The following is a 26,660-nucleotide window of genomic DNA, read 5'->3' as shown; positions in this document are numbered from 1 at the left end:
GCTCTATAGCGGTCATATAGCAGTCACAAGGGGTTTTTTTGTGCAAATTACTAAACAGAGGCTCAAGAGAGGAGAAGAGGGGGAAGTATCTTTTGACCAAGTGTGCTTTGAATAAATTGTATTGTGCTCCATGAGCCAATATTCCAGAGGCAGACTAATACAACTGTAGAAATTGTTTATTCTTTTCATCCATCCTCCTGTCATCATTCATCCACGCTGCTGCCAGAAAATACAATGACATTGTTTCTGAGACAGCAGGGGAACGTTCAACCGAGCACACCCCAAAACCACATCCCTGCCAAACGGCGTGCACTGAGACGGAGTGTGAGCCATCCAAGTTCAAACCGGAGTAAAAGCAAAGAAAGCAAACAAACAGGCTCAACAAAATAAGCTAAAAAGATAAGACAATGCAATTTTGTGTTATATCAAGGCTGAAAGCTAGCAATGTCTTGATAAAGTGTTAAGTTCTTTAAAATGTTGCCACAATACAGCCATAAACATAAGTTAATTATTCGGAGTTTATGTTGTAAACCAACACAAAGTAGCACATAAGTGAGAAGTGGAAGAAAATTGTGTTTTTGATGTATTTTTTATAATCAAAATCTGAACAGTGTGACAAACATGAGCCCCTTAACTCTACTACCTTGAAATTAATTGCCCTAGGAAGTCATCCAATTATTAATGCCTAAGACCTTCCAGTTGCTCTGGAAGGTCTTAGACGATTGTTAAAGTAACTTTAATAAAGATCAAGCCATCTTTTTTTAAATCATTTTAATGTGTTGGACAATCACATAAAATACATTGATGTTTGTGACTGTAATGCAGCAAAATATGTAAAAGAACAAGGCACTGCACGACTGACAATAACAACTCAAAAGATCTTACTCAGTAAGTCAGAGGATACAGTTTTCAATCAGCAAGAGACCTGACCCTCAAACCAGTACTTATTTCCACATGGATTAAAACAGAAATCAGGCATCTTGAAAGTCGGTCTCCAGGTTCTTTGTTATCTCAGCCAAATGCTGGGATTCATCTCCTGCTGGCTCTCGAGTCAATCCTCTGGCGGCAGAGTTTTCCTGTGGCCTCTGCAGTGTGTCCGTTTCTCGCTTCACATCTTTCCCTCCACCCAAAACTTTCTGGCTCTCTGTGAAGTACTGGTTGGGGTGACTGAGAGAGAAAGCGGTGTCCTCCACCTGCTCAGAAAAATGAGAAAGCTCAGCAGAGGAAGGTCAAGAGAGGATATTAACTGCTAGTTATCAAGAAGACGACAGGTTGATTGACTGATTTAATGCAATGTCACCTTTGATGAAATGGTCATTTAATATCTCTCTCACTGTCGATGAGAAATGTTTTACTGAATTCTTCGCGTTACAGAATTTCAGAGACACATAACTGAACTGAGTCATTGATGGTTTGAATCATTTCATGATTTTATGGTTTCCTGTAGAGAAAGTACATGACTTATCTATAGTTGCTACAGCATCTGATGTGTGACAAACTACAGATAGTGACAAAATATCAAAATTTGTCATTTTTCCCTTTGGAGAACAAGAATAAATTACATTATGTCAACAAGAAAAGCAATAAAAATATTTAGAGAACAGTTTGTGCAATAATTTGTGTCACAATACTTCCACCTACTCATAACTTGCAGTAAAACATTTCTATAAAAAAACTGAAGAAGGGGGTGTTAACAGTAACAGGAGTGGAAAAAAAGTGCTGCTTTTCTTGGCTGTAAGCATAAAACTAGTAAACATATAAAATCTATCATGTAGTATATTAACTCATTAAACAGATGATTTATTGGTTGATTGTTTTCAGGTATTGAGTGAATTAATATGTACAGAGTACATACAATAAAAATTATTTTTAAAAAAGACTTCCAGTGGTATTTTAAAGCAACTGTTTAAGTAAGTTCACATATCAGAATGACCCGTACCTGTGTGTACAAAACCTGAACCAGAATTCTTTTGACAAACAGCATAACTTTACTTTTCAAAGCAACCTTTTTGTTTCTTTCTTTCTGTTTTACATAACACCCCTCTCCCCCTAAAAAAAAATAAATAAATAATATAATTAATTGAAGCTTGTATGCTGTATTTAAATAGTGCAAGCTGACTTGACAAATTATTTGATTTAGGCAGATCATACCATGTGTTTCAAATCAAGTAGAGACACATGACATCTTGCCAGACAAATGTGAGAAAAAAAAAAATCACATATGGATCCAAATGATGTATGGTTATATTTAGTAAGCATTTGCATCACACTGATCTAAACAACGATCTATTCAGGCAAAACGTGATATGTAACGAGTTTCAACCATCAAAAGTCAAACAGATCACAATTCTGCAAGTGTCTACAGATGATAAAATAGGCTGGAATGGCTGAACAAACTTTAAAAAATATATGGTTCTGATAATCATGGATGTGATGACTATGTTTCAGTGTGAGATGTAAACACTGGCCAGCAATTAAAACAGACTGAACTTACATTGTGGGTCAACTCAAAGTATTTTTGGCACGCCAGCTGATAATGCATCCCTTTGACCAGCTCAAGAATCTGCAACAAAAGGTAGAAAAAGTCACACCTCAGATAATTCAAGTATTTACATAAAGAGTTGGAGTCACATTTAAAGATAACATCAGCATCTGGTGCTGCTGCAGCAAAGTTTCAATAACCATTTTAATTGGATTTGGGTCAACTACCAACACAAGCACAGTTCATAAATCATATTGGCAGCAGAAAATACATTCTTAAAGAAATCTTTGCAAAGCTAATAAAAACAGATGAATCAGCTCTTGGTAGAATGACCACAGGCAGCTTTACACTTTACACATGTAAACTGTATTAACTATTTTCATAATGTATGAAGCTAACTTTCCGAGGACGCTGAGGTTCTGTGCAAAAAGTAACATCACATGCGCCGCAAAGCATTTACTCTTGCATGTGACTAACTGCAACTAAATGAAGCCTTTTGGAGTATTCATATTGGAGCTTTTCATTCTCCTGGAAAACAAATCCAAAGACTGCGCCTCAGCTTGGATTTGTTTGTAATCATCATTCCCCAAGCTCCTACTTGCCAACCTCTGGTGTAATAACGCTACCGGCATGCTCGTCTCTACAGCTGGTAATAGATCAGGAATGAGCTGAGCAGATTCTCTGCCAGGAATTGTACTTTCAAACTCGTTTTAACTAATTTTGTTAAGAAAAAGGGGGCTGTTGTAGTTATCAGAGCAACAGATTAATGAGACAAAAGAGAAAATGGCAGCTGTTCACTGAGATGCATTTCCAATCCATCTCCAACAAACATACAAATAAGATATTAACGATGTCTTAGGGGCCACTTGTTTAATCTAATGGTTGAAGACAGATTGCAGAGACATGAAAAATATAAACAAAAACTTTGGTGTTACAGTGTTTCACTTAACACCACAGCTCCTACTCTAATTTGTTTAAGCGTCAGCATGATGCTGATTTTTGTGGATTCAAAAGTGCTGAATTCACTGTCTTTATCATGTTGTCTAATTATCCTTCAAATTTGGGAAAATTACCTTTATTAAATCTGTATAAATGTTCATTCGGCTTACGGAAAACTTATTGATTAAAGTAGACATCTTCAAACTCAATATTACATTCTTTCTTATACGGCCTTTATGTCCTTTGCTTTAAATTATGGACTTTGACAAAGCCTTGTTGAGAAGTTTGATTTATCGAGCACAAATCTCAAAAAGAACACATCAGGGGAAAGTAGATTTGCAAAAGCTCTCAATTCTTTTACTTTCTTGCTCAGTTTGCCATTTGCAATATCTGTGACTAGACCATTTATTTTAATCAATTGTAATCTTGTTCCGCAGTGTTTGATAACATTATGCTGCCTTGTTTCACACCAGCAAAAAAAAGTCAGCTCACATTAGTCAATAATATCACAGTCTGTTGGTTCCTAAATGTTTTATTTGACAGAAATGTCATAAATCTTTCACTGGATTTTTCCTCAGCATCTTCTAAAAGTTTTCTAAGATCATTTTAAAAGTTTCTTAGTAAAAGAAATGATTTTACTGCTCAGAAGCAAAAAGCATATTTAATAGTACGACTATGGTCAGACGGGAAAAAAACCCACCTGACTGACTCCACTGGGAGACACTTTATAGGACTGAAGTTTCTGCTTCAGTAATTCTGGGTCACTGTGACGGAATGGACATCCTGGCAACAGGAACAACATAGATCAATAAATCAATTATTACACACTTCAAAAGAGACACGTGGCTGATTTTACACTTGATCCCATGGTTGGAAGTTAAAATAAAATAAAATAAATAAAATATTGGAATATAGATTATGATCAGTGCAATCTGGTACATAAACGCTAGAAGACTGCACTCTTCAGAGAGGAAGCCGTTACTGCAGGAAGAAGCCTCAGTCAAATCTTTTCAGCATTACTGACTTTAAAATGAAGCTTGAGGAAGCACACAAGGTCCGTGAGGTTTTCAGAAAGCAAACAGTTTTCTGCTGAAGCATGCCAGGTGTTCAGTCAGTCTGCCACACATTCAGAACGACATGATGATGAACTAACAGAAAAGTGTGTCAGGTTTATCAAATATATATATATATATAAATAAAAAATATATAATTTTCTCTAATAAAATACTTAGGATATTTGGTATGTAAAAACTATAATGTTTTTACATAACAAGGTCTCTACTTCAAATCAAATTTAACAAAAAAAAAAAAAAAAAACTTTAAAAACAACAGATAAGGATTTCTTCTCGCAGACACTAACTCACCATGATAGTCGCCTTGGCTGGGTGGGTTTGATAAAATCACCTTCATGCAGCTGTAGGGAGTGTAGTCTGCTCGCTTGCCTTCTTTGCCAAACATGTGGCGGATGCTGTAGGCATATGCTTTGTCAAACTACAGAGAGACGAGGGAAAGGGAGGGGGGGGTCAGGAAGAGAAGGCATTAGTAAGGATGAGAGTATAAGAGAGACAAGGTTGGTGTGAAAGAGGCACTGTCATACATCATGTCAGTTCTGAAGGGAAGTTTTCCACTGTGAAATATAGAGCTATTAGAGAGAACCTGGTACAGAGGTGTTGCAACACTCTAGATAGCTGCGTTATAAATGCTTTAATGAGGCCATCCTTCTCCCTGATTTTTGCCTCCTTGTCCTGAAGAGCACTCTGACACAACATGAGGCGTACTTCAAATCAAGAAATAAATGAAGGCAAATCCAACACACTTCACAAGTTTCATGTGAAAAATACTGCATTGCTATGTGTGTCTCTTACTAAGGAGAAATAAGATATTATAAAACTGAGTAGAATCCATTTTGACTAGTTGTAGCAATCAATGTCAAAGTGAAACGAGTTTCAAGCAATATGATGAAAATATTGAGTAAGTGTATCCCCTGGCTTATTTAAAGAACGGTTCCTCCTCCCAGTGTTCTTTCCAAGATATTTGTGAAAGCGCAGCATAGCACAGGGACCTGCAAAGACCAGAGTTGCTGATGCTGAAAATGATTTAATAGTAATTTCTGATAAGGTTAATAAAAAAAAAGTGTCTTCACCAAGAGTATTGGAGAATAAAAACAACTCGCTACATTTCAGTACAAGAACATTTACTTCATTAAACGGTACATTAGACCTCATATCGACTGCTCGAAATAAAAAAATAAAAACAGAATTCCTAAAATTCATCACAGCAAATTGAAGAATAAAACTGTCATCAGGTATCCTAAAAAGTTTCTGACCCTCATATAATTTGGCTATATTTTAAGTGTTTATTTATGTTTTAGTAAATATTTTGGTACACACCTCATTAGTAGATAACTATAATTTAATTTGTCAGTAGGAAATATGATCTAAGGCCAAAACAACATATATATTTTGAATGCAGAAATGTTTGCCTGCTAAAAAGTAACACATAGAAAATACATTGAGGGCTTGGTTTAGTACATGTGCTCTGGCTGTCCAATTAAACAATGATGGTCATTAAACCATTACCTTTCAAATGAAATGGAAGAAAATTACTGGCATCTTAAAACAGAACTTCTGACTATAGATGAACAGTCATGTCCTTTTGTCAAACAACAAATTATCTTTCAGTTACATGCAAATTTGCATCATCTTAATCTCAATAAATAAGCAAAATATCAAAGCCATCAGTACACAAACTGATGGCAAAATAACTAAACACAAAAAGCAAAAACAAAAAGGTTGCCTTGAAAAGCAAAATTATGCTGTCAAAAGAGCTTTTGGTAGTTTACTTAAAAAATGGGTTAAGAAAACTGAAATCTACTCCAAATATAACACACCACAATGGCTGCTAGAACATGTTTTGTTACCTCCACTGCCCAGTTCTCTGTTCCTGTATTGGTGCTTTTGTCTGCATGTTCAAAGAGACTTGTTTTCTTAGAGTACTATATTGATTATGGATTCAAAAAAAAGATTTTTTTTAAACTTTATAAAATCCAACTTCAAAAGATGCAGAACAATTCCTTTAATCTTTCTAAAAACATTCCTGACATTTTTGCACTGAGGTTTAAATTAAATGAACCTTCACAAGTCTGATTTTCCACTCTGGAGAAACAGATCTTCAAGAAGCAAAACATCAAAGTCAAGAACACAAACTAAACGTCCATAGAATATTTTAAAAGTGTCAAAATTTAGGAAACTTTCACATTCACTTCAGTTTTAGAAAAGCACTTTCACTTTATACTTTTTATAAGCCCCCCAAAAAATAAAACCAACACACATTTGTGACTGCCTCTTAAAAAGAAAAACATCATCGTAACATCCACCCAGACCGCTCTGACAGTACGAGATTATAATCACCAAAACTGCACCCACACACATTAATGTCGCAATAAAACCTTTGAACTTCCTAATGTGACAAGCTGCAGCGGCAATTTAAAAACCCATCAAATCTTCTTTAAGTATGATAAATCAGACATTAATTATGTTGAGCTTCTAAGGATTCAAGAGGCCACTTGCAGATTTAAGAGCTCCATAGTCCACTGGCACTAAAGTGTGTTTAATATGCATTTTGTGGACCAATGTAAATATTAAAAGAATCCTAAGTTGTACAAAGTGATCACATGGTCACTACTGAGGTTAAAGGAGAATAATAAATACCCTTTTTTCTGCTAAAGGCAGCTGATACTTTATATATTTACTGTTTCGTCTAATTGCAAACTACAGTGCTATACATCTGCTATACATCCAATATTATATTAACACTATAACACTAAGACACCAACAAAGTCTTAGCGTTAAAAAAATAAAATGAGACTCAAACAGCTTTTCTGCAAATCTTGACTTATCAAGCTATTTCACTGCAAGACAACATCCATGAAAAGGCAAAGGTTTAGTTTTCTTCCTTTCAACAGGACTATGTTTTTTGAGCTACAAGTTAAAATGAATGACAGCACAGATACTACAAACTGACATTGATGGTCGTTGATAAAAGTAATGTGTAAAGTGAGATGTAGTACATCACATTTTTATATTCACTCACTGATGCATTGTGAAACAGTTCTGCTGACTTTAAATTCTACATCTTCACTTTTGTTGGTTTTAACGTTACAAAAGTGAACTAAATTTCTTCAATTTGAATTGAAGAAATTGAAACTTCAACTTCTTGAGTTTGTCTGAGTCATTCTCTAGCCACAAAGAAAATTTAAATGGTCATAATGCCATTCAAAACCTCAGCAAAACTGTACAAATGACAGCACAAATTACAAGTGAGGATTGATGTTATTACTCAGTAATTAGCAGTAAAAATATGATATGGTGATATTGTTCTTGTCAGGTGATCGTATTTCTGTAACATTAAAAGCTTCTAATGACCCAGCTTCACTTCATTGCAAAGACCAAAGAGCTACATATTTGTCGCAAACAGACTAAATCACAGTCTTTGCTCAAAGTTGTCTTTTTTACAGTATTTAAATGAATGAGGTAAAGGTTTGTGCTATTAGACTTGTATAAAGGAAGCAGTTACGCTCCCCCAAAATAGGCTTAAAAGTTTGTTATTGGATTAAGCTCAGGGTTGCATCTAGTCCAGGTGACCTCTAAGTTACATCTTTAGCTGTGTTGCTAAAACACTCCATTAAGTAGTGAGGATAATTCCTTACCCTGTCATATTCTAACTTTCTTTTCCATATGAGCCATATTTCTGGCCAAATAATCTCTTCCCTGTTGCTCTCAGTATTTTTAAACAGTTCTATTATAAAAAGCAGGAAGAAATATACTGAATTCGATTAGGATAAACAGATTTAATTTTATTCTAAGTTAAAAGGATTTGAATGGACTTTTATCTGAGATCAAATTTCTTATCAATTGGTGCAACATCAATAAAAATGTCTTTGTTCTGTTTTTTTAAATAGTGGTTCAAGAAAGGTTAACAGTGAAAGTGTTAGGAGTCTCTTTAAAGACTACCGGTACTTTTAATTCCAGCTACAACAACAACTTTTACAAGACCGTAAAAAAAACAAAAAAACACGAGATTTAACATTTTACCAAATCAGTTGTAGTTATACATTGTTGGTACTTGCTCAGCACCAATTCTGTTTCTCCTGCAAAACACACTTGCTATTACACTAAATGACTGGTTTTATTTCTGCTCGTGACCAAAACTAGTTTTTCGGGCCCAGTAATTACATGAAGCTGAGAGCAAGTGTTTAGATACAACCTACCAACTAATTTGTTATTTGTATCAAGTTTTAGACTTTTTTCAGATTTTAATGATCCCCAGAGTAGCACATGAATAAAATGTTCAGTTTGATATGTTCATAACATGCTTAACTTTTGAAACGCTTGCTTTTCTAATTTAGATTTTCTTTTATTTCATCACTTCATTACATTCATTTATTTTATCTTTTGATGTTAACCTCACTGAAGCACCGAACACTTTTTCAGTAAGTTACAATTTTATATAAGCTTCAAATAAAGATTTTTATGTTTACTAGATTGTTAGTCATTTACAAGTGAATATGTCCTTGTTGGAGAGTGACTTAAAGTGGATCTGTTAAACTGTGATGTTAAATGCAATGAGGTCTAAAATTTGGGTGCACCTAACGTTTGTGCTGGTCCACCTGAGAAAATAAGTTAGGTACCCTATGGGAATAAGATAAGAGTTTTGTAAAGCACACTCTAAAACATTAACATAGTTGTCCTTACGCCACTTTGGCACTAATTTGACAGTATGTTTAGAGTAATTATCTATTTGGAAAACCTCTTTGTGCTCTAGCTTTAACTTCCTGCTTAAAATCTTGAAATATTGCTTTAAATTTTCTTCATACTTTCGTTTTCTCATTATGGAAACAATTCGACAAAGTTAACCAGTTTGTCCTGCAGCAAAACAACCCCGATGGTGTCTGTCAGAAGAAAGGAATTAACTTAAAGTTAAGGTCTGCAAAACAAGTAGTTTAACAGCAGTTCTGCCCCAAGGCTACACTACGCTACAGCAAATTGGCACAAATAGACACTCCTACAAATGAATAGGCCAATGTCTGTGGCAAGAAGAATGGATAGATCAAGTTAATTTCATCAATTCTCCCTCTCCTACTAGTCTAATATTACACTGCCTCTTCCTCCAGGCCTTCCTTTCGGCCTCGCTGCCTCTCATCTTCCTTCTCTCCTCTTGTCGCATACTAATGAGAAGGCTTTGTGCAGCATGCCACAAAGTGCAGCTTCTGACACAACACATACATCACTGTGAGAGCTGCGAGCTGGTCAGCACCATTCAGATGCCTCGGCTGTAGAACAAAAGCAGGGCTTTTTCCGAAAGCCATCACACGCGTTATAAGGCAAGTAAGACACCTCAAAAATGGGGCACAAAAAAGGGCCACAACAAACGTCCGGCATGTGAGCCTGATGGATGGAGAGATTATAAAACTACAATGGGCACTACTTGATTAAAGTCAATGTTACTCATTTTCTTTTTTAGGAATTTCTTCCCATTTCTGTTTTGACATTCATTACACTTTCAAACAGCATAGTAGTTTCTTTGAAATTCCTGTGTGGGTTAGAAAACTTCAATGTGAGTACAAAATATTTATTGTGAATTAAATCTGTAGAGACAGAGGGAAACAAGGACTCAAAAAAATCTGAATAAAAGGGGTTTTGCTGCATCTTAAAAAAAAAAATGAATCGCCAATATTGCTTCTGTCTGCCTTCAAATTAGTCAGACAGCCTTGCAACTTCGGTTCATTGATATAATTATATTTTCAACTAACTTAACTAGTGAGAGATCATATGTACCTCAATAACTAAAGATTACTCGTACACAGAATCTGTTTAAAAAAATTTTAAAAAACAATTTCCTAAATGTTTTAAAAATACAAATCTAAAAAATTACAACACATTTCTATTCAACCTGCCTGAGTCAGTATTTTCTAAAAGCATATTTTCATGCAAATTCGGTTGTTAATCTTTCGGTTTACGTTTCCACAGTTTTGTACATCTAGCTGCTGAAATTGTTGCTCATTCTTATCACAAAAAAGCTTAAGCTCAGTCAGACTGGATAAACAGCATCTGTGAATATCAATATTCAAATCTTGCCACAGATTCTCATTTGAATATAGGTCTGGACGTTTTAGTCATTCTAACATAAACATATGCTCCTATCTAAAACATTTTTTTTGTAGAAATGGTTGCATGGGATTATAATCCTGCTGAAAAGTGACTCTCTTCCCCACGCTCAGGTTTTTTGGTAACCTGAACAGGTCTTTCTACTGAATTGCCATGGCAAGCACTGTAATATTTTCATCAACTATGACCGACTTCCTTTCCCCTGCCAACAGCAGACGCCCTCATAGCAGGATTTGTAATTTACAGTGAGTGAGTGATTAAAAACTGACCAACAGTTTTTAATTAGATCTTTTGTCTTGCATGTACTGCTTGTCTGAAGGTATTTGAAATAACAATGTTCCCTATTTATGTGGCCATGTATCGTTACAACAGGAGAACCTAATGTCAATGTAATAAATGTAATAATAATTGCAAGAAACATCAAAATATCGAAACATACCTTATATTGAGTACATGTTATCTTACAATCAGTAATAAAACTGGTGTTTACACTGACATGTCAAATCCCGTTCCCAATAATCTCACCAGTTTAACAGCACATCAAAGAATCAAAGAATCAAGAAGCACCAAGTTCCTCTCTAGCTTTTCTATATTGATTAAAAGACGGAGCTAGTTCTTTTACAGGACGTCAGCTGGTAAGAAGCAGGAGTTTGATTGGTTGGAGAAAATCTAAGTAATTAAGAGAAGAATAAAATTACTTGTAAGTTATATGTTTTCTTGATGTTTTATAATTGATAAATTGTTAATTTTGTCATTATTTATGTAAAAGTTAAACTTTAGTTTTTCTTCTTCCTCTCTGGAAGACCGAGGCGATTATTCAATTTGAATAGACAGGGACTCAGAGTATACAGGTGGATGCCATTTTGAAAGCTGCTGCTTTTTTGACATCTTGGAAAACAAACTGGCTTTGTTCAGCAAAGTCAGAACAATGACTCATGTTTTCCACACTACACCTCTCATTGTAAGAAGTACAAGGAATGTCCCAATTAAGATGTCCTATTGCTGATCGGCTCTGAGCCACTGAAGTTTTTATTTTTGTATTAAGCATCTCCTCTTCTGCTCTACAAGCTCTGCTTTATGAGATCCATGCACCTCAGTGTGATGTAGAGCTACCCAATGAAAAATTGATCCTATTAGCAGAAGCTGGGTAATAACACTGAGCAACCATGTGAGCTCTAAATTTCTGAAGTAAAGCCAATTAAAGTTCACATCAGAGACCATACCTCTTAAAATAATTGCAAACTTATGCTATAATGTATGTGCAGCAGGATGTTGGAAATGTGGTTGGACAACACAGGGGTTACTCTTGCGCGAACACTTCTAAAATTCCCAATATTCTCATCCAGCAATTGGTAGGTCAACTAGGGTGTTGTATTTAATGCACATTCTGTATTCCATTTTGCCATTTGCTAGTCCTGTGGAAATGTAGCTCATTTCTTTGAAGTTTCTCCACAGTGTATTGAAGAGGACTTTGGCTTCTAATTCATAGCTTCTGAATAAGCTAAAAAAAAAAAAAAATCTAAATCAAAACAAATCTCAGAAATGTATTTCAGCAATCCAGTCAACTGAATGAGCACAATGTATTCTGTCAGTGTTTTTACCATTAGTTGTCTAATTAAATTGGTAGCACTAAACACAGTTCTGTCTTTACAGCACAAAAGGCTCAAACACACACAGTGGCTGCCAGTGGCTGTTTTTGAAATACTTTCCCGTAGCAGATGTTAGCATAGCGTGGCTGTGGCAACATCTCCTGCCAACACTCTTTAAAGCAAGCTGCATTAAAGCTCAGCTGGCACAGCAGAGGAGCTGTCAGTACAGGGTGACATCAATCCTGGCCTAAATGAGGGCCCCTGTTTAAATACAAGCATAATTTGGGATCAGACATTTCTAGAACGTATTCTTAATTTTACATGCGACGTGATGGGCATTTTTATTTATATAATCAAATTTGACTGTTTATGTTGCACAACTTTATTTTGTCATTTCAGTATTAGTGTTGAAGTAAATCAGCAGGGGCAAAAAGCAAAGGCAAAATAATAATAATAATAATAATAATAATTAATAGTATATAAAGTATGAGTGTATTTCTATGTGAATACATATTTTTTCTTTTGTTCTGTGGTCTAGAATAAAGTTAATCCACTTGGAATAAAAGTTTATTGCGGGACAGTGGAATGAGATGTAGCTACAGTGTCTTGCAAAATACTCCACATTATTGGAAAGCAGAAGAAAACTATTACATGGTTTTCAAAATGTATTAACAAATAAAAATTTGAAAAGTGTGGCGAACATTTGTTTTCAGTTCCCCTGAGTCAAAATGCACTGTATGTCTCTATCAACTTTGCACATCTAGAATATGAAATGTCTGGGTATTCTTTGACAAATCCAAAAAGCTCGAGTGAGATGGAGTCTGAATAGCAATTCTTAATTGTTGCTGCCACCATTATGTATTAAAGTACAGTAGGTAATGTATTATGTGTTGGGAATACCAGTTTTCCTTCAAATACAGTAGTTTCCATCAGAGTATATATCCAATTCTCTGTCAGAATATCTTGAATCTGAGTGATTCAAATATATATAAACTTGGTAAAGGCCAGTTATCTGGACAGGACGTAACCAAGGCTTTTGTTGTCTCCGTCAAGGAATTTTGCTTCATTTTGAAATGATACTGAATTAGCTTATAATTTGTGTAATAAAAATAAAACAAGTCAAAATTTCAGTGTCTGCTAAAGTTCCTCTTAACAACTGCAAACTAGGTTGCGGCTTAATAATAGATGAATATGTTGTTGACTATGATGCATTCTGCTTTGTTGCTAAGCAGGCCAGAGCAAATTAAAATTAAAAGTTTAGTTACAACATTACCTTGTCTGCATCCACTTTGCCTCGTATGAACTCCATCCTCCAGAACTGCAGCGCCTGCTCCAAAGAGAGGCCGATGCCTTTGAGGAAGAGACCGTACTGCATTCTGCCTCCGTGGCGAAGATGGTGCTGGTCCCTGAGCGTCTGGTGGAGCTGTCTCATACAGAGCGGGAAGGACTTTCCTGCAAGCTGAAAACACTAGACTTTTAATGATGGACAAAAATCTCCCTAAAAAGTCACACGATAAAAATTACTAATTTTGTTTTACACATGTAGAAACAAAAGCATGCTTATGAGCGTCCCATTAATCACACTCAGGGACCACTTTCCAGTGTATTTTAGAAGTTTCCCTGTTTCAGCACACCTGACTGAAAATAAATGGGTTGTTAACAACCTTCTGCTGGCCCTTAATGACATGCTGAGGAGGTAATTTAATCATCTAAATCTGGTCTATTGAAGCAAGAAAACATCTAAAACATGTAGCACAGTTAGAGCAGAGGGCCTGGATTAAGGAATGAAATGGTACTCGTCGCATCACTTAGTAGAATATACCTTCTTGCTAAATCAAACATTAATTACAATGAGGCTCTTAGTCAATTTTTTCTAAAACAAGGAACAATGAACTTTCTGTATTTTTCTCCAGGCACTTTAATATGTCACCACTGAGTGACCAGATATTCTATAAGCATCCCATTGCACTGCTTTTTACCTTCTATATTATAATAAATAAAACCTGGCATTCTAATCAGACATGGTCAGAAAGACTTACTGAATCGATCTGCTCCAAGGAGATTTTCCCAACATTTTTTTGGACGCTGTAATCCTGTCCCAAATAGGAATGGCTGAAATAAGAGAATAAAGCATCAGGTCTGTTTCTCTCTAATAAATACAATTGCCATTAAAACTCAAAATAGCATAAAATATGTTTATGGTGGTTAAGATCATACAGCCTTTTCTGATCTCCTTCCAAACCCACTTAAGGCCTGTGCTGAGCCAGAGTTCAACTGATTGGGCAGCAAATCATATAATATTTTCCCTATTATAAAGATTACTGACATAGCTATTCATCTCAACAACCTATCCACTAATCCCTAACAACACTCTGGGATAATCCCTTCTTCCACCAGTGTATTTGGGTTTTTACTCTTAAGGCAAAATAAACACCTTCAGCTGTTTTACTGAAACAAAGATAAAGTCTCCTGCTATTTTGCAAGGATATTTCATTATTTCTTGCTACTAAATGTAGATTGAAAAAGCCAAAAATTGCACACAGCTTTAATAAAACTGGGCCACGAGTAGTTAACTGTAGCATTCCAAAACCCATTTACAATTACAAGCATCGTTAAGTAATAAACCCACTGCTTTAAAACAGACAATATGATACTCAACTAATGTTCAACTAATGTTATTATATTAGTACTGATGTATCATTTGAAAAACATCAGTGTGACAAAAAGAAATCCCCTTTAATTCAGGAAAATATAATCAAACCAGATTACGAGGTTGACTCAAGACATGCAACACAGGACACAAATTCAAAATAAATTCTGCAGAATTTGACTAAGATCAAAAGTGTTTTTCTTTTACTTTATTTATCTTCTAAATTGATCAAACTGCAACTTGTGTCCCTTAGTGATAACAAATGTGTTAGCACATTTGCTATTAGGAACATTCCATAAAACTATCTGGTGAACATATTTAGACAGAGTTCAGTTTCACAAGCATGACTGCTAACTGGACAATTGGACACTCAAACACCTGACCTTTTTTCAGTCAGTAAACACACCATACCTAACGGTAAATTGGTCAACAACACTCTTCAGTGTTGATGTCAATAACAAAACTAAATGCAATCAAAAACAACCATTAATCATCATAAATGATGTATGTGAGAATGTGGCTGTTCTTATTTTTTTTTTTTTTTTTGCCAGTTGTTTGTTGATTCTTGCATTGTGTGTGAATTGTGAGACAGTTATTTTTTGTTTTTGGGCATGTGCACCGACTGATGGCACCCTTTGAATTTCGTTGTCCTTGTGACAATGACAATAAAGATTTATCTTATCTTATCTTATCTTAAGGTAATAGTAGCAGTTTTACTGGGGTGTTTAAAGAACAAAGTTGGAGGAAACACAACAGGTGTAAGAGCCTATTTAACACTTAATTTTCTATGCAGAGTCTGACAGTAATAATAGAAAAGTTAAATGGAATTAGCATTTTATCAATTTGAGCTTTCAACTTCTGTCATGAAAGGTAAAGGGTCTAAATTATCTAAGAAAAACACTGAGGTTGTGCATAGTTAATAATAATTGCAATAGATAAATGTAATTTGTGTAATTATTTAGGTCTGTGATGTTTACTCTAGTGATCAAAAATAAGTCACACAGAAAGTTCTGACTTTCTGTCCATTAAAGACACTGTTTTAGATTCAAGCCATGATAAAAGTTGGAATTAAAGCAGTCTATGAAAACCAAAACTTTGGAGATCAGAGTTCAAGATGATTCAACATTCTTTTTTAATCAGCTGTCAAAATGACAAAATAATTATTAATGTAATTTTTGCAGAATTTCCCTCATTATAAGTCACGACAAATGTTGACAGTTTACTTGACAACTAACTGTCTACATGACAACATCACAGCTCTGGGGTGTCTGTTATCAGAAATATAAAATTGTGCATTTGCAGAAACAAGTGAAAATAAAATATTATGCAGCAACGCACCCCAACGATGATGAAGAATTACATCAGTAAATGACAGATTTACTCAACAACACTTCAAGACCACATTTGATGTACTTTCATGACAATATTCTTTTTCAACAAGAAAAGCAACAATGTTTTTAATCCTGCTACTTACCTGAGGTGGGTAAGAAGCGGTTGGAGACGCTCATCAGAATGCACCGCTGGTAGGGAGCGGGCTGTCAACTGCAGAAAAGATGGGCATCACATGAATAATGTCTTGGTCAAAGGATTAGAAAAAACTAAGGCTGCAGATCAGTACAACCAAACTGCTTAAAGGCATTTCCACTGAAAACTTAAGAGACAACATCTTTTAATTATAACCCCAATGTTTCTCAGCTTTTTCATTTAAACTGAAAAAAAACATTTCATAAAATGGGCAATACCTTCATTGAATTAACCTGGTGGTAGTTCTAACTCTTTTAGAAGGTAATGTTTTTGTTAATCAGACAAATCGTGTTTTAGCTGCTGTGATTCGCAATTGCAATATTTAAAACAAAGAACATTCACACAAAGCTTGTGTGATGGGGAGCAGACAGTTAACTTGGGAGTGTGAAAGCCTTTAAAGTGCCAATAGATGTAAAACCCACACCATCTTTAAAACATCTGTATCACATAAAATAACTGTCCAACAAAATATGACTATTTCTGGTTTTGGTATTCAAATGCTGCTTTAGCATGAAAACAAACCAGCTCAGTTGATTTTAAAGCAAACTTTCACTACATAAAATACATAAATAAATATAATGATGGTGTAAATATACATCTTTTGTTCAGAGTGGTTTTTTTGTATGTTATGTATTTTACCAAATTTACTTTTATTGTTGTGAGTGGAAGAAAATATCCAACACAGAAACACAAGAGTAGATTTCCAGAAAAATAGAATTGTTTGAGACAATTATTCAATTTCAGCAGTTAGCCACCCGGATCATTACTTGGAAGTGGAAGAATGGCTAAAACAAGCTGCTCTTTGTTTTTTATTTGCTTTTTTCCCCCATTTGCATTAGCTTTCACTTTCTGTCCTTTGATAGTGGACATGTGCTTTGATCAACCAGAATCAAATACATCAGGCTCACTTTGCCAACAATAGGACATCTGCACCTAAAAGTGTGTTAGATTGAGGAGGAAGGAAGGAATTGATTTTGTTTTTTTAAAAAAACCTTTCAGACAAAAAGCACAGTCTGTGAAAGCTCTCATGCTTCGTTACTCAGCAGGCACCAATATAAGAAGTTATATTTTAACCATCATCTGAAATCACACTAGTTTAAATCAGGTGATCATACAATTCAGTTTGCCAGAAGTGAGTTTTAAATGAGTTTGTTAAACTGCAAAAAGTAATTTTAGATTGTGTTCTGAGCAGAATCCAATGTTTGCACTAAATGATAAAATACTGATTGAAGGAGGCTTTTGTATTATAGTCAAAGGGAACAGAGCATAATACTGCTAATAAAAAAAATATTTCTGTTTATGTTGCATTTCTTGTGGACAGAAAATAAGGTTTTAAGACAGACTAAAATGATAAATGAGAACTATTGGATTTCATTTTGCTTAGCTGTGACACATTAAATTAAATTAGTTCAGATTTGGTTAGGAGACCTAAACCTCTATCCATTAATTACCATAAGAGTTTTGAGGTTTAGACGTTTTTAACAAATAAATCCAGACATAGTAGCTTTACATAGAGACATAAAAAAATGAAGTACCACCATGATGATAATGAAATTAATGATGTAGGACTATGACATCAACATGCTTTCTTAAGGCTCAATGCTTTGGTGCAATGTGGGTGCCTGGAACTGTATGGATGCCTTCACATAGAAACTGCTTTCAGTTTTAAAATGTCACTCCAATCAGCTGCTGGTAGTGACAACTAATCCATTGGTGAAGCATCCTGAGAGTCAAGTGATCTTTATAATGACTGTCAGTTGCCCTGGAAATTGCCTGATAACAACAATGTTCTCCTTGTGCCCTCACAGCAGTGACCATTACAGGCATCCCAGCCTATTGTGAACTGGACCATTTTTATCAGGTACTTAACTTTTTATTTCACTTGGAATGTGAACATTAACACCATCTCTGACATTAAGTCCCAAAATGTTCCCCGCTTCTTGGGATGAGCCACATCCTCCCTTCAACTATGGGAGGAGTAAAAATGTATAGCTGGATGACATTAGGCCATCAAAAACAACAAAAGCTACAATACAATAAATCAGATACCAAAATCAGCCAGATTTCCCACAAGTGGCTCTAATCAATTATCAAATTAGAGCTGTAACTAACAATTATTTTGATAACTAATTATTCTATTGATTATTCTGACAATTAATAGCATACAAAATTGACACATTCTTCAAATTTTTCATTTAACTACTTCAAAAAATACAAATAATACAAATAATTCAATTCCTTTGTTTTAAAATAAGAAAATCATTTTTTTGTTGCCTAAAACACAGCATGTAGCAAAAAATTACACCAAAATGTGAAAAACGCAGTGCTTTTTGTTTGATTTAACATCAATATAGTGTATGGCTAATCTATTAATTATTTTTTTAAGATTAACTGATTAAAAATTGGATCACAAATGTGCTTGATAGGATATTTTTTTATCATTTACTTTCTTATTACAGATTTTGAACTAGGTGAAGGAAAGACTATGCCACTCCAGTTCTGGGTAGAAGATTTTTACACAAAGGGTATTTTTTACTTTAAATAAAAATGTGTATATTTTGTACACTTTTGACTTAATTACTGCTCGGAACATAGTCTTCTTGGGAGTCTGTATGTTCCAGATGATGATTAGTCCATTTCTAAATTAGTAGACAATTATTTGAATAATTGATTCATCATGGTTAATCTAATGAATTGTTTTAGCTTAACATAAAACACATAAAAACTTGGAGTGAAAGGTGGGTCCAAAGTAAGTCCATCCATCAAAACTAAGAATATCCACAATTTCTCCAACAAAATTCAGGCAAAGGTTAGGGACATAAGTTTTGATGTATTCATGAGAAAAAAAAAATCACAAAGTTCCCAATTTTCTATAAGATTACAAACTACTACCTCAATCAATGAACATGCAGTACCTTCTTTCTCTTTTGTGTTCTAACCTGGGATCAGTCAGAAGTCAATTTGGCAGGTCAGACTTTAAAAAAAATAAAAAATAAAACAGATCTGTCCTGGCCAAGGACAGTCTAAACATGGATTTCTTAATACTTCTGTCACTTCCTCCAATAGAAAGTCTCTTCAGATCAGCTGTAAAGCATCTAACCAACAGAAGTTGTGATTCATTAATAAATGAAACACATAGTTTGGTACAATAATACCAAACTACTGAGTTTGGCTGCTAAATGAAGCTGTTGCCTGATCTGCAGGCTGGATTCCTCCCCAGCACAGAACTGTAGTTGACGCCTCGCATCAATAACAAGGAATGCCTCTGGTTCCAAAAAAGCTGCACTTCTACTCCCTCAGGTTATTAAGAGCAAAACATGAATCCCTAGATGCTGCACAACCATGAGCACCCTGCTACGCCTAAAAAAACAACAACAAAAAACACATCAGGCCTGCAGGGACAATAAGCTTTTTCCTACTAGCTGTTGCCAGTCTTCCCTCCAGACATTTAATGTCATGTGTGCACAGTAATTCTCATTTAAACTCCGCATTTCTCCAATTTCCCTCAAGGCAACAAAGTCAACAGACGTAATTTACCAATCTGCCTCATGAAGTCAAGCTTTTAGTAAACAATGTGCATTAAAATAAAGTACATGTGCTCAAAGAAGCACTTGAACTTGTAGTGCAATGAGTGAGAAGAATGTTCTTAACACCATAAGAAATGTGTGCTCTTGTGCTTTTCTGACATTTGATTTGCAGGACTGCAACGTTACAGCCTTTCAATCATTTTGTATGGTTTAAATATAAAACATCCATCAGTACTTACTGCAAGAGCTTTAGAAAGCCTTGTGCGGAAATCATTGAGAACAATGGTGACGATTTCATTATGGGGAATGTATACATAGCCTTCTTCGAGGTACACTTTTCTTGTTCGCACCAGGTCAAGAGCATCTTGAAAAGGAACCTTTAAAAACACATATTTGATTAATAGCAAAATCTGACTCGAAAGTGCATTGCAACCACCTAAAATGAAATAATTTATTCAAAAATACCCAGGATTAGAGGGATTTGGGGATTGACAGAGTGCTGTTTACTTGAAGATTTACACAAATTTCAGAGCTGTTAGGGAGAATGATTTACATTCTGCTCAATGGAATGTAAATTAGAGTCAATTAGCAGGCCAAGGCAACTTGGCCACTTTGTGTTCATGTTGTGAATTGACTGCAGATTGAAATGCACTCAGATATTACAATTTTTCTTTTTACTATATCAACTATAAGTTATAGTTTTATTCTTCAACAGGTTCTACACATTATGAATGTGGTTTCCAATGACATTTTTTTTAATTGATCCAAATTTACATATAGCCTCAATGTGGTGTTGACAATTAAATTCCCACTTCTTTGTGAGTTTCCTAACAGAAAACCTGTGGGGGTTTTACTCAAAGCCAAATCATTTGGAGCTGTTCAGTACGCCTCACAGGGTTCAATTGGTAATTTTATTTCATGCCAAATACTTTCAGGAATTATGGGCTAAAATGTAAAGTAATGCTTCATCATACCATAACACATTATTCCAGATGGTTTTTGGAGGTTTTTGTCAAATATTTTGTCTTTGGACAAAATATTTCCATTTGCAGCCCCACTTCTTGGTTCAAACAAATGGAGAACAAAACCATCTGTTTAACAAAAAACTCTGATCATATTTAATCAATTTTCAAAAAAACATCTAATTTTTGTAATGTTGCATTTGTGTCTCTTTTCTCCCGTTATGAATGTTGGTCTTTACAGCATCAAAAAAATGACAAACTGGGTGTTTTGCATCTTTATGCTAAATCACACCTTTATGCAATGAGATCATTTTTGACCGATGATTTTAAGTAATGTAAACAATATTTAATTAAACTGTGCATTTATAACTCAAGACATTAAGATTTTTCTTAAAATACTTACTATAAAAGTCCTAACATGTGTTTTTCCCTTTTCTCAGGTTTATGGCATGATTTAAAAATAAAATAAAAACATAAATAAATTCAAAAAATAAGAGGAAAATCTCTTTGTTCTGGACAAGACAGAAAGACATTGGAAATTGTGTGTAGTTTCTGGAAGAGTGCTGAACACAGGTTATTCATATATTAAAATATGCTGAAAGCTGCCACCTACTCGGGTTAAAAGTTCACAAACTGTACAGAAAAAAAATATAGAAATTTGTCCAATGAACAAGACCTTATTTGGAAATATTGTCCACATGAGACATAATGAATCCTACAACATTCATGTAGAAATTAATTTATATTTATTATAGCATTTGTTATAATAGGCACATATTAACAGTTGAAACAGTTGATCACTTCGTACATAACCTCTAGATGAATACTTGATGTTTAAAATTTTACTTGTGAAAGTTATCTAAATTAACACCATCATCAGTCTCAATGAAAAGAAATGAGTAACTCACTTTGTAGAAATCCTGTTCCTCCACCTTGACTCCACTGGCAGTATAACTGGAGGTGGCAAGTTTCTCCCTCAGATTATTCTTCTCCTCAGCACTAATCTGAAAGATTATCAGGAAGTTTCAGCACTGATGTTTTTCAGCTTTAAAGGGTGAAACACATCACTGTTAATAAACCAACATCTGAGGCTCAAGTTTGTTTGTTTTTTTAATTAGCGCAACACTTCTATCCTCATTAGACGTCACTTGACAAGATGAATTTATATAGTATATTTAGCCTTTTTCATCTTACGCATTTTAGTATTCATCAATATATACACTGCTAAAAATATATCTCTCAATTTAAAATTTAGACTACATGGACAGACAAAAGAAATTACATAGTATTTAGTAAAGTATTTTATTAGCTTACAAAAATAAATAATTAAGTCCTTTGTGATTAGGATGCATAAGACATAACTGCAAAAATCAAAAGTGACTAAACATATTTCCCTAATGCATTACAATTTAATAGCAGTACTTTAAAAATCACCAACAACTCCAGCTGAAGGTCAGCCTATGGATAACATTCAGGGGTTCAATGATCAAACTGCCCCACCTAGTGGACGACAAAACACTGTACAGCCATTATAGAGCGCTCACAACCTACCGCCTGCTCCTTTCACATTACAGTCAGAGATTGAATTGGAAACATAAAATACAATATGAAACCCTGACAATTTAATTTGTTTGGATTTTTACAATCCTTCAACCTTTTTTTGATCTCCTTTCAACAAAAACGTTCTGCTATCAGTTTCCTCACTCTGTGTATGTCAGTAACTAAACATTTAAAAGTTCTTACAAAGTGCAATGTAAGATTGCCTTTTGCCGTTTTAATCAAATATTTGCTTACAAATATAAGTATAATACCCACAAGCCCTTTTAGCACACCAGCACAAAGATAAAATAGTTTACATGACGTAAAAGGTATTTCAAAATTCTGAAATATTTAATGTATAGAGTGCATTTACTAAAATGGAAACAAATACAAACACTTACTGTATTGTACTGGAGATTATTCTTGTGGAGAAATTCGAGTTTTTCACTACATTCCAGTTCTTTAAAGCGGTATTTGAAGAGATCGACTTCCTGTTGAATAAACCAGCGCCTCAGATCTTCCCTGCAACATCAATGGAAAGAATGTTAGCCGCATTGTAACTTCTCTATACATAAGATAATTAAAATCATCAACTTACGTTTGACAGTAGGCCAGTCTCAGAATGAAGTGTGAAATGTGGTCTTTTCTGCGTTTTTCGGTCTGTTCCTTAGTGCGATAACAGATCATTTATCAACCCATTAGTATATAGGTCCCGACATAAGAGAAGGTTGTAATTGTACTTATCACAAGAATATAACTTGAAGAATAACTCAGTGCAACACATATTTGCCCAATATTCTGTATGCCACTTTTATAGTAGTCCGAAAATAAGCAAGAATATGCCATCTTCCTCTAATAACTGACATGGTACATTATTAGAAATTATGGCATAGTTCTTGCGTGACCAGTGCCTTCCTGTACAACGTTGCTGGGAAAAAAAATCTTATTTACAGCATAGTCTGGGCTTTCCCTCCTTGACTCGGATTGTCTCTGGTCAAATTTTCAATTTAGATGCTTTATCTGAAGCATCTGCTTAAGATGCTTCAGATGAAGCAGTAACATGACACAAGATGCTTCAGATGACCTTGTCAATCTGTAATATGTGTGTTTTGTTTGCCTTACAATCAACTAAAACATTTCACCATAGAATTGGAGTTAAAGTTAATGTTATGCACAGTCCACGTGTATAGAGAGATCATAAGCAACAGACGATCCTCCAGAGTTCTTATAAAGTAAGAAATACTGTACACTGACCAGCTTATGTGGATAATTGCTCATATTATCCATATCAGCTAAATCTGATATGGGTAATAAGAATCTTAGATTTTGTAAATGTTTCTTTCATTCTTTGAGTGTCCTAAAAGACTCTATATAAGCTTGATTTATTATTATTATAATTATTTAAACCAATGAAAGAAACGTTGCCATAGGAACTCAGTAAGATTTCAGGAAAATCCATGATGCTCAACTTCAGCTTATTATGCAAAAGAATGATTCATGTTGAAGGTCAAGTCCCTTTTATATCCACAATCCCTAAAGCTTGCTCTGATAGCACATATAATCTATGATCTCAGCAGATCACAGTAATAAAATTATTTGAAAGGGGGGTTAACTGCAGAACAACAGTGCCAAAGAAGCGTGTGGTTTAAGTGTATATACACTAGTAGGAACGCTACAAGTGTACATACCTGGATGTATCTGGATGTAATGGTTTTAGAAGCACAGACATCTTGCTACAGTCCAAACCTTGAGAATTTCCCCTATACTGTTGAATAAGTTTTGCTTCACAATTTTGCCAATGTTGCACTTATCCTTATGGCCTGTGCATCTATCACTACCACTTACCTTTTCATTAATATAACTTCTTACAGTACTCTGAAACAGCCAACTCTGGCTTACTCTACTTGTGGAGGGTGTCATAACTTTCTGCTGAACAATATCAAGTTGCATTTTGCCCTGTGATTGTGTGGGTAATAACATGACATTTCTGCATTAAAAATATATTTTTAATTTATCTTCAAATTTTTTCTTTTTCTGGTAACAAACATATAGGCTTGAAATATGATACACCGATAAAGTAAGACATTTTTTTTCTTTTCACCAAATTACTGACATAAATTATTTCAATTATATACCAATATGTTCAAATGTTTCTAAATGGTGTTTCAGTGTTTCACTATACTCACACCAGCCCCATGTGGAAAGTTCTGCGTTTTAATCTCATTATCAAGTTTTTTCTTGTAGTCGTCACTTAGTTTCACATAGCTGACTCCCAAATTCTCCACAGTCTTCAGCACTGCAGTTGAATTAAGGAAAGAAAATACATATGGAAGCACATTAAAATTAAGACACATACAGACAAGTTAACAACACCTTATACAAAAAATATGTGTTTAAATAGAAAATAAAGAGATTACAGTCTTACATTTCAGTCTATCAACAGCAAAACTCTCAAATTCAGAGAGGGAGATGTTTTCCAGTGGAGGTTGTCCGTAGAACTGCAGAGGCTGTGAATAGAGCTCAGCCTTGAGGTCAGTAACAGCCTTGGGTTTTTTGCTAGGAAACTGCATGGTGCCTAATGGTTACAGAAATAAATGGTCGTAAATATACAGATACAAAACAAGCTGAGTCGTCAGGTTTTTACATTTAGAATAACATAATTATTTACTCTATATGTATAGGAAATTTTATATCATATGCAGACAAGGGACACTGAGTACAAGTTGCATACATAGTACAGCTATTACCAATTCGGAACATACATGCCAGCTGATCGCAGTCTATCTCAAAAACGTTGTCAGCTAGAACCTCTGCTTTCAAATCACCTGCACTTCAAAAAGCCGCCGATGCTAACGATGCTAATAAATGTTACCACTCAATGAGTTGAAGCAAGTATCATTAAATAACTGCAAATTTAACCTAATTAAAGTCAATCAAACCAACACATTCACCAACGCTGATAAAGTCTCTTGTGACAAACACAAACAAATTCTCAATAGAACTACTTTCCCGTCGAACAGCCTGTAAGCTAGCATGTAACATTTAATAAAAACATAAGCGAATGAGCTTAAAACGAATAGTACAAACAACATTTATACAAATATTTTCAATAATATTACCAACAAGACGAGGAAGCAGGCTCTACAATGTCCAATCCCGCCAAATAAAAGTTCAACAGCCGCGGCTAAACTGTGACGTAGCAGGAAGAGAAACGCTTACGTAGTAAAGTGAGCGCTCGTTTTGTCACTCCGTCTGACACCGACATAAAAAAAAATAAAAGAAACTGAAAAAAATAAAACACCTAAATATAACATGAAAAGTGACAAAGTTCTGTTACATACTCGAAAAATATCAAACACTTTTTTTTCGTAAAAGATTTTGTTTAAACTTCTGTCTAGGTTAACGAAAAACATGGTCACATGTAACCTTTGCTGTCCTTTTAATTAGCACAGAAAATAGTGTTATAAGGCCAGGTGGGAGCATAGGCCACTCAATAATCGCACTAAAAACAAACAAACAGATAAATAAATAAATAAATAAGTTTCCACGGTAAAATGCTATTACAAGTAAAGAAACATATTACACAAACTTGATATACTAATTATATATATATCGTGCACTTTTGCATGTCTCTAATATTAAAACTATTTATTCCACTGTTAGAAAGCCTGTTTATTTACACTTGAATTAAATAGTTAGGTCTAGCAACAAATGCATTTTCTATCTATCTGTCTATATATCTCTCTGTCTGTCTCTGTTAACTGGAGATTGCTTGCCCACAATGAGAAAAGTAAATTTTCTTCTTATGTTGTTCTATTGCAATTTGTTTTATTTGCCGAATAATTTCCAACGGATCACGGCATAATAAAAATCTTGAATTATGTGAATGATTCTGCTTCTTTTGTGTTCTTCAGTCGCACCCACCAGTGGCCAACTCTGAAAAAAGAATGCGTCCTCGTTTTTGTCTTTTTACTAAGTACAGCTAGCCATGGCAATAGTCCTACATTCATTATGTTTGAACAAATAAACAAGCTTGTACAATGACATATATTAGTATATGCTAATTAAATCAAAAATCAAATCAAATCAAATTTTATTTGAATAGCACACGTCAGCAGCAAGGCATTTCAAAGTGCTTTACATCATATCAAACACAGAAACACAATGCAACATAGAATCAACAATCAAAAAATCAATAAATTTGTAATTGATTACGTTTCAAATACAATTCCAAACAGGTGGGTTTTTAGTCGAGTTTGCATCCATAAAAGGTTTGCCTGTC

At 34.7% G+C, this 26,660-nt stretch overlaps 1 protein-coding gene across 1 annotated transcript; it reads right to left on the bottom strand.

Moving 5' to 3' along the window:
* Nucleotides 1-158: 158 nt before the first annotated feature.
* prim2 (DNA primase subunit 2) lies at nucleotides 159-25,616 on the bottom strand. The gene is made up of 14 exons (XM_028006594.1): nucleotides 25,498-25,616; nucleotides 24,804-24,953; nucleotides 24,565-24,674; nucleotides 22,977-23,044; nucleotides 22,780-22,900; nucleotides 21,748-21,843; nucleotides 20,117-20,254; nucleotides 16,301-16,368; nucleotides 14,216-14,288; nucleotides 13,450-13,635; nucleotides 4,786-4,912; nucleotides 4,122-4,204; nucleotides 2,495-2,563; nucleotides 159-1,193 (listed from the first exon to the last, which is right to left on the bottom strand). Exons 2-14 carry the CDS (start codon nucleotides 24,946-24,948, stop codon nucleotides 972-974), a joined length of 1,506 nt encoding a protein of 501 aa, XP_027862395.1. The 5' UTR covers nucleotides 24,949-24,953; nucleotides 25,498-25,616; the 3' UTR covers nucleotides 159-971.
* Nucleotides 25,617-26,660: the final 1,044 nt, after the last annotated feature.

Source organism: Xiphophorus couchianus, chromosome 22 (genome assembly GCF_001444195.1).
Source record: "Xiphophorus couchianus chromosome 22, X_couchianus-1.0, whole genome shotgun sequence".
Taxonomy (NCBI): Eukaryota; Metazoa; Chordata; class Actinopteri; order Cyprinodontiformes; family Poeciliidae; genus Xiphophorus; species Xiphophorus couchianus.
The sequence above is the reverse complement of the archived record's forward strand: the minus strand, read 5'-3'. Positions and strand labels throughout refer to the sequence as shown.

Coding starts and splice junctions, on each gene's coding strand:
- prim2 (XM_028006594.1), bottom strand. CDS start 24,948: ATGCAGTTTCCTAGCAAAAAACCCAAGGCTGTTACTGACCTCAAGGCT. Junction 21,844..22,779: donor ATAATCTCCAGTACAATACA/GTAAGTGTTTGT, acceptor ATAATCTTTCAG/ATTAGTGCTGAGGAGAAGAA. Junction 14,289..16,300: donor CCGCTTCTTACCCACCTCAG/GTAAGTAGCAGG, acceptor CTCTTATTTCAG/CCATTCCTATTTGGGACAGG.